This window comes from Littorina saxatilis, linkage group LG10 (genome assembly GCF_037325665.1).
Source record: "Littorina saxatilis isolate snail1 linkage group LG10, US_GU_Lsax_2.0, whole genome shotgun sequence".
NCBI classification, from domain to species: domain Eukaryota; kingdom Metazoa; phylum Mollusca; class Gastropoda; order Littorinimorpha; family Littorinidae; genus Littorina; species Littorina saxatilis.
In genome coordinates, this window is record NC_090254.1 from 30180932 (window position 1) to 30189883 (window position 8952).

At 41.9% G+C, this 8952-nt stretch overlaps 1 protein-coding gene across 1 annotated transcript; it reads right to left on the bottom strand.

Moving 5' to 3' along the window:
* Positions 1–3183: 3183 nt before the first annotated feature.
* On the bottom strand, positions 3184–7748 carry LOC138979234 (uncharacterized). The gene is made up of 4 exons (XM_070352006.1): positions 7604–7748; positions 5926–6003; positions 5071–5178; positions 3184–3604 (listed from the first exon to the last, which is right to left on the bottom strand). Exons 1-4 carry the CDS (start codon positions 7661–7663, stop codon positions 3461–3463), a joined length of 390 nt encoding a protein of 129 aa, XP_070208107.1. The 5' UTR covers positions 7664–7748; the 3' UTR covers positions 3184–3460.
* Positions 7749–8952: the final 1204 nt, after the last annotated feature.

The following is an 8952-nucleotide window of genomic DNA, read 5'->3' on the forward strand; positions in this document are numbered from 1 at the left end:
TTCGAAAACTATCCGATCGATGCACTGGCCGCACTGGCCAAATCAGTTATATCTGGCGAATCCATGATTTCCAACTCCATCACAAGGATGAGACTATCTAAAGGTATGTTTGCATCACATTATCTGGAAGTTGCAAGAAGAATCAACGAATAAGAAAGTTGGCGGTGAACAGACAGATCCACCGACGAACGCCGCTGACAACTTTTTAATTATGCCTGGTCACGCTCTCTCCTTGTCTCTCCCGCTCTCCTCCCCCTCTCTCTCTCCAGTCTGTCTGTCGTCTGCTGCAATCTCGGTTTCTCGGATAACTTCACTACTTCCGTTCGGTCTAGAGCCACGAAGAGAGTTTTACCTTGTAATAGTAGTAGTCTTGAGAGCGCACAGGCCCCGCCCACTTTGATCCCGACCCGCTCGTGACGAGTGCCTGTGCCCTTATTGGTACATCATCGACTACGAGTGTTCTCTGGACAAGCTGTTTAATGCATTTTGCGAGTATTTCTAGCTCTTCTGCGGTGCAGTAGGCCATATAGACGCTGATGGTGTCCAAGTCTGATCTCAGGAGATGCGTGTGTAACCACTAGGTATTCAGTCAAATCCGTGTGAGAGACTTTCAACTGACGGGGACAACCAAGCCACCATTATGCACCGACTTGACATAGATCAACAGACGTGCCTTTAGAATAAGGTATGTGCAGAGGTGCCTCATCTGAACAGACAACTAAAGCTTGATGTTTCCGTCACACTTTGTCTTTTAGATCTTCATGGGATATACAGGTTACAACACTCGTGATTTGTTATATGGCTTGTATTACAGTCAAGACCCAGCGGGAATATCAAAGGGGTTACATGTCAATACGTCCCAATACCATTACGTCCCAGTACCATTACGTCCCAGTACCATTGCGTCCCAGTACCATTGCGTCCCAATACCATTGCGTCCCAATACCATTGGGTCCCAGTACCATTGCGTCCCAGTACCATTAGGTCCCAATACAATTACGTGCCATTGCGTCCCCGTACCATTAGGTCCCAATACTAGTGAATTTAATTTCTGAGATGTTAGTGTAGCGACACGTTTTGTTATAAAAGTGCGTTTTGTAATAAATTTATTACAAATCGTGTTCGGATTACACAATTTTTATTACAAAACGCGTTCAACACGATTTGTAATAAAAATTGTGTAAGCCGAACACGATTTGTAATAAATTTATTACAAAACGCACTTTTATTGCAAAACGTGTCGGTACATAGCAGTATTTCACAAATAAAAAGAAAATAAAAAGATGTGTACCGGTGATGTCGGACAAACATGTGGACGGACATTGACCAAAAAAATGTATCGATAGGTTCCAGATGACACAAGAAGCGAAAGCGATAATATGTTTTCAATTTGCATGAAAATAAATTTATTTCACCACTTTAAAGCACTCAAAACCTATCCAATATCAAACTCACATGAAATGAATGAATCAGACATGTTATAGGAATTGGCCAGTTATCATGACAAGTTTTTAGCTAAACATCTCAACTCAATAGATCAGTCTCGTCACATCAGATTTGACTCAATTCGTTCTTAGTCTTCCGGGGTGCATAAGAATATAGACCCCCCGCGGGTTAGGGGGAGTCCCATATTAGTTGGGACGAGAAAGAATTTGCCTGATGCTCCCCAGCATGTCGTGGGAGGCGACTAACGGATTCTGTTTCTCCTTTTGCCCTTGTTGGGTGTTTCTTGTGTAGAATATGGTCAATGTTTGTAAGGATTTTGGTCAAGCAGTGTGTAGGAAGTGTTGGGTCCTTTGTACTGGAAACTTGCATTCTCCCAGTAGGGTAATGTATTGTACTACGTTGCAGGCCTCTGGAGCAAATTTTTGTTGGTGCTTTTGTGAACAAGAAACAATTGACAAGTGGCTCTATCCCATCTCCCCCTTCCCCCGTCGCGATATAGCCTTCGTGGTTGAAAACGACGTTAAACACCAAATAAAGAAAGATAAGAAAATAGAACAATAAACTTAACATTCATTATTATCACAAAATGTGTGATTGACATTAATCTTTTTCAACTTATTAAGGTCATTAAAACATTCATTATTGTTGCAACATTGTGATTGACATTAATCCTTTTCAACTATTTAACGTAAAGAAAACAATCGTTATCGTGACATGCTTGACATTTTCTTCGCTTACATATCTTATTGATCTTCAGACTTTCGTCCCGTGATTTCAGTTGAAAGAAGAAACAATCCTTCTTCACTTATATTGAAGACTGCTGTATTTAGCTTCAGAACGAAACACAACTTTTAGTAAGCATATCATGTTCAATAGCAAGCAAGTGCAATATCTTTCAATATCCTTCAATTCCCTGAACAAAAATCATTCAAAAGGGTGATCTGTTAAAGGTACTGCGGAAATAATGAAAATTGTCTGACCAGCGAAATATCTCATAAATCAATGTGTTTAACAGATTGTGTGTATGTCTATTTATTTATTTATTTATCTCTTCTCCATCCTTAATCACTGTTCACACCCACCCATCCCTTCTCTCCCCTAGTCTGACCACGATGATCACGTACCCCATCCCCCCTTCCGCGGGTCCCGGCCCCCCTTCCGCGGCCCACACCTCACTGTGCCCACCTCACCTCCCCATTCACCCCCCCACACACACACACCCACACACACTGCCCACCGCAGCGTTCAAGCATTGCTCAAGTAACAATTGTGTTGGGACGTAATGGTACGGGGACGTAATGGGATTCCTTTATGGGACGTATCGAGATGCAATTTTCTTGGGACCTATCGACACGCAATTTTGTTGGGACGCAATGGTACGGGACGCAATGGCACTGGGACCCAATGGTATTGGGACCCAATGGGATTGCTTAATGGGACGCAATGAGACGGCATTTTTTGGGACGCAATGGTACTGGGACACAATGGTACTGGGACGTATTGGCATGACCCCATCAAAGGGACTCACTCGCCAGAGGCTCCGGCCTTGATATTCATCCGCTGGGTCTTGACTGAAATACAAGCCATATAAAAAACCACTCGTGTTGTAGCCTCTATATACATGTATGTAAAGGCTGATGACTCGTGTGCATTACATCATCGTAGAGACACTAGGCAGGAATACTGTAACCATATATTGCGACAACCAATTGTCAAAACATCAATAAATGCCGCAGACAAGCTTGCTGCACACAACCTTTATCTCCAATGAGCTTAACACAGTTTTCTTTAATAAACGACATTGATCACAAAAAGAGTATGTGGATTATTCACATTATTTCTGGCAATGTGATGGACAATTTGCATACAGTCTCTTCACACGGTCTTGCCAGAAAAAACTGCAGGGTCTATACAAAGCCAATACACATACACATATTTTCACTCGGACTCTGAGACAAATAAGCAGCTCGTAGGATGTTACTGTTACTTTTAGATCTTCATGGGATATACATTGTTAGTGAAGGGAGGCCAAATCGACAGTGTATATCTCAGAGCGAAAGCATAACGCGCGCAGCAGAGCATCGTGGTTCTGTTCCATCACATCACCAAGGGAAGTCGGGGTGAAGTGTCCTTCTTTCACCAATCCCACAATGGCTCTCTGTGAACACACACACACACGCACACACGCACGAACGAACGAACGCACGCACGCACACACGTTGTTTTTAATTTTGTGTTTGTTTATTTATGTTTTTGTGTGTGTGTTTTTTCGTTCGCCTCTTCAAACTTTCGACATGCCTTCACTTTACCTTTAAGTTCTTAGGCATGTCGCCTGTTGGGTCTTTTGATCATTTTGTTTGTTTGTTTGTTTGCTTAACGCCCAGCCGACCACGAAGGGCCATATCAGGGCGGTGCTGCTTTGACATATAACGTGCGCCACACACAAGACAGAAGTCGCAGCACCGACTTCATGTCTCACCCAGTCACATTATTCTGACACCGGACCAACCAGTCCTAGCATGCACTAACCCCATAATGCCAGACGCCAGGCGGAGCAGCCACTAGATTGCCAATTTTAAAGTCTTAGGTATGACCCGGCCGGGGGGGGGGGGGGGGCCGGGTAGCTCAGGCGGTAGAGCACTGGACTTGTGATCGAAAGGTCGCTGGTTCGAATCCGGGCCGGGACGGACACGGGTCAACTTTATGTGCAGACCCAGAGACGGTATCCATCTCCCACCCCCGTGTCACCACAATGGCACGTTAAAGATCTTGGTCATTCTACCATAAGTGCAGATGGCTGATACCACCTAAACACGCATACATCAAAAGCCGTGAGGGCGTAAAAACTCGAATCGTATAAACCAATTCATGTCCAATATAGGCAATTAAGACCTGACGGACAATAAGCCCCTTAAAATTTACTTTTTTTACCCGGCCGGGGTTCGAACCCACGACCTCCCGATCACGGGGCGGACGCCTTACCACTAGGCCACCGTGCTGGTATCTTTTGATCATGTCGCCCAAAGAATTATGTATGCTCACAGAGATCAAATTGAAATCAGCGGTTTGCGGCAAGTGCAAGATCGAGGTTAATCGCTGTTATACCACGGAATGCACACGAAGCCTTTGCGGACAATAATTATGAGCAAGGCCTCCACACAATGCAGCCACAGTGTATCAATTTACATCGCGTCCTACTGCCTGTAAAGCACCACGTACACTACAGTCTACAGCTGCTGACCTGGCGTAACTGACTCCCTTCTTACAAAGGCGTGGCACACCATCCCGCGGTCTTGAGCTTTGGTTGTACCAATGAACAAAGCAAAGGTTGCAGAAGTTCTTGCCAGCAAATGATAATCATGCTCATTGTTGACTTTTCCTATTTGTGCATGAATTTGAAGATGAGAGGCGAATGAAGAATGACACTAAGTGCTGTAACCAGACAAGTTGAAATCGTTAAACAAATGTGAACACCTTCTTATTAATACGAATAAACTTGATTCTGAAAATTGTTTTGTTTTAATTGGTTTATCGGTATATGCATGGTAAGTCTTTTGATTTTGTACTAAGTTTTTTGATCGGGAACATACTTGTGTCATGGAGAAAATCCAAAATTAAACTCACCTGGGTCGGCATTCGCGTGGACATGTCTTCCAGTTTGTTGGCCAGCTGTGTCCCTCGCGGCAATGTTGCCACGAAGCAATCCAAGGAATGAATCAACAGTAACAGATTCTGAAAAGGTAACGTGTACGGACATTGGCTATTGATTTTCTTTCGCACGGTTTTCACAAGATCAGAATACCGTCACAACAAGTCGCGTGAAGCGAAATTAATACATTTAGTCGATCTTTCAAACTCACAGCTTGATACTGAACGCACTGCCTTTCACGGCTTCGCCAATATCCGGCCGCGGCTCGCTGATCGCTTGAAGTGACAAGCCAACAAATCGCAGGAGAATACAGCGCGAAGAAAGCGCGCTTTTCTTTGTTCTTTTTATTTTTGTTTTAGCTTGTTTTTGATCCAAACAAAACATATCTCTATGTTTTCGGATTCAGGTATTGATAAGGAATAAGAACATTTCACATATTTAAATGAATCGCAATTCAGATTTGATTTTATCTTTGTGGCGACAAGAAAGGTTCGGCTCAGTGTCAAGTTTTATTTGCACAATTGCTGGTATTGAGATATTGAGACGAACTTTTGTCCTGAGAATCTACAGAATATTTGATTGAAGGCTGGCCTCATAAAACTTTAGTTTGGGTGTAATTTGGCTGCATAATGATAAACTATATTGTCTCCACAGCACAGTAGTTTCCATATTCAATGTTAGGTATATAAAAAAAGAAGCGCACATAAAATATGAAACTCGCTTTTATGGCCATACATAAACGTACTATGGACACGGACACAATGCAGTCCATTATAACAAGAAAGTGTGTCATTCAAGATAATGTGATATTGAAAAGTGTTGACACTGACGCTTTGGTCGTGATACTGGATCCTGTACCCGTCCACAGTGTCTTCGATGTTGCCAGCATGGTCCACTGCAATCTGACCCTGGTCACATCAATCACTGTCTTACACATTGGAAAGTTTTAGTCACCGACTCTTGTTTCCGATGCAATGTGTGCTTGTAAGTACATGGCATCGTCTAAAGTTGTAAGTTGACACAAACACGAAGATAAAGGTAACAGTGAGATAAATCAGGTATGACTTCAAACAAACATCATAAACAAACACAACATTATGACAAGAATTATTATTTTCGGATGAGTTTTAATTTTGTTTTGTTTTGTTTTGTTTTGTTTTGAGGATCGCTTTTGGAGAAAAAAAACAATAACCGCCATCTTTAAACCAAACGGCAATCTCGAGGCAGTACGGGAGTCGGACTAGAGCAGCCAGTGTGACGTCATCTGGTTCGACGATTTCAGCGAAGTTTAGTCCGACTCCAGTGGGTCAGCCTCCAAAGCTTGCCTATTGTCTTGCTCACGAAGAAGCAACAAAGAGAAAATTATTTATATGTCCTTGATTATTGATTATACAAACTTAGCAATGGTTTCATTGTATTAGCACTTGCAGTGTACCGTAGTGTGGACGAGTAATCAATAAATGTTTGAATGTGCGCGTAAAAAAAATTATTCCTGCTTTCAAAATTTAAAAAGTGTTTCATTCTTGAAAGTAAATATATCTTTCTTAAAACTGTCTTGCACAGTTCTGAAACATGAGCAGCAGTTGAAGATAGACTATCTTCAATCATAACACCTAATTGTTGTGGGATTTTGAACCTCTGTAATAATTTTTCATTCATTTTAGCTTTAGCTTTGATGTCAAGTTTGACGCTTTTGTCTTGTTGCTATTAACATGTATTTTGATTGATCGGGATTTGGTTTAAACAACATTTTATTCAAAATACATGACATGAAACAATTGAAAATATGCAGCTGGGACACGAACACAAGCAAAAGCTTATTATACGTGACCAATACAATACAACAATACACAAATCTTCATGATGTTGGACATGACGATAATAAACCAGAAGAACAAATTGTGGGGGTGGGGAATGGGGAACTAAATCAAAACAGAGGAATCTACAGAGAAAGAGGGAAGAACAAACAGGCAACCAAAACGAAAGACAAGGACGAAAGCGCAAGGGAAACAGAACATGATTTTTGAGAGATGCAGCATGAATATTCAAGTAGACATACATTTTTACGGGGATTTAGAAACATAATATTATGTTGTTAAGTTCTGCCCAGTTAAGTAGTTGATTGATGCTCTCCTGGAGCTTCTTTGACAAGGTGTCTAAATCTCTATGGCTGCAATGTAGGGTTATATCATCAGAACAGTTTACACAGATTTGTGATGTGTAAAGTCATTAATGTAATAATAATAATAATAATAATAATAATAATAAGGGTATTTATAGGGCGCAAATCCTAAAATAGTTCTAAGCGCCTTACAATCAATGTAAATGGAAAACAGCGAGATTTGGTTCTGGAGGAACTGTCACCTGAGATGCAGTCTGCTGTGATTGCTTTGGCTTGTTGTGCTCGAGAGAGAGAGAGAGAGAGAGAGAGAGAGAGAGAGAGAGAGAGAGAGAGAGAGAGAGAGAGAGAGAGAGAGAGAGAGAGAGGTAACAAAGAATGAAGCTTACCATTGCAGCGTGGCTACACAGAGCAATGATGCCCAGAAAAATCGTTTGGTAGGCAGCCATTCTGCTTCCACTTTTTCAAGTCAGGTCGGTACACCTGTGCTTTCTCACGCGCTTGTACTGTACCTGACTATCTTGACAAAATAGAAATGTAGATAATTATAGCAGTCAGTCCCTTAAGCTAGGGTCACACGGCTGCGATTCAATCGTACGATTTGTTACATACAATGCTATCACCGATTCACTCGCATGCAGCATCCCATCACACGGTAAAAATTAATGCACTGCGCGAGAGCAGACGAGTTTTGTAGAAGCGGGTTCTGCTTATGTTCAATTTCAAACATCGCTCTCATCCTTTCTAAAAAATACCTTAAAGCATTGGTCTTCACGAAAAAGTTATTACGCAGACAGTTGAATCTGATGGTCCCTTACCGTAGTACATGCCCAAAATGTATCCTTTGTATGTGAGTAAAGAACTATTCTTCCAAAAAGTTTTGAAGCTACGAAGAGACCATGTTCGCCATTTTTTCAAGTCAGGGCGTGAAGGCCGCAACGGCGCGTTCTGATTGGTCCTCACCTGCGATTGACTTGCAGAGAATAGAGCAGGTTCTATCATCCGAAGCAGTGAGAGATTCGCTTGCGAGTGACTCGTAGCTCGATCGTAGGTCGACCGCATGCGCAAATCGTTCCGTGTGACGGGGCAAATAGTTGCATGTGACTGGCCCCATTACTGCTGTACTTGGTCACTGCGAGGTTCGGTGCTTTCAGTCGTAGTGTGTATGTAACACGTCTGCGAAGACTAAAGTAAAGTTCGTTTTGCTTTTAAAGAATAATTCGCCTTCCTTCTCAGATCGGGTTTACACATATTCAGTCTTCAAATTCAACCCTGACTGAAGAAAAAACAAGTGTTGACCTTAACGGGTCAATAAACCGCCCTTGGTAATATGGGGGTGGGACACGGAGACAGACAGACAGACAGAGGGAGGGAGATTTTTTTTTTTAAATGAATAAATTATTAAAATTTTTTTTTAAAGTAAATAAATAAATTTTTAGAAAGAATTAATTAAAAAAAATTAAATAAATAAATTAATAAATAGTCTGAACATGAGGTCTGAACATTGTTTTTAGGCAGGATCTAGGGGAAAGCGAGGCTGTTCTTATCTCTGTATTCAGTCGAGAGAGAGAGAAATACATGTCGAGACATCACTTGTTTTTGTCCGGAGTTCTAATCCAACGCATGCTGTCAGTGATAGAACAACTGAGACTCGAAGGGAAGTAGGCCTAACTTGGAGTTCTGGGTGCGGGAATTCCCGCAAACGTATTGAATCTGTCAGTGGGTTTCGTCCCCTGGC

Excerpts from the sequence above, each read along its gene's own strand:
- LOC138979234 (XM_070352006.1), bottom strand. The coding sequence starts at position 7,663 with ATGGCTGCCTACCAAACGATTTTTCTGGGCATCATTGCTCTGTGTAGC. Across the intron at positions 6,004-7,603 it reads TGTGTAGCCACGCTGCAATG|GGTCAGATTGCAGTGGACCA; the intron begins GTAAGCTTCATT and ends TGATGTGACCAG. Across the intron at positions 5,179-5,925 it reads TCCAGTATCACGACCAAAGC|AATCTGTTACTGTTGATTCA; the intron begins GTCAGTGTCAAC and ends TTACCTTTTCAG.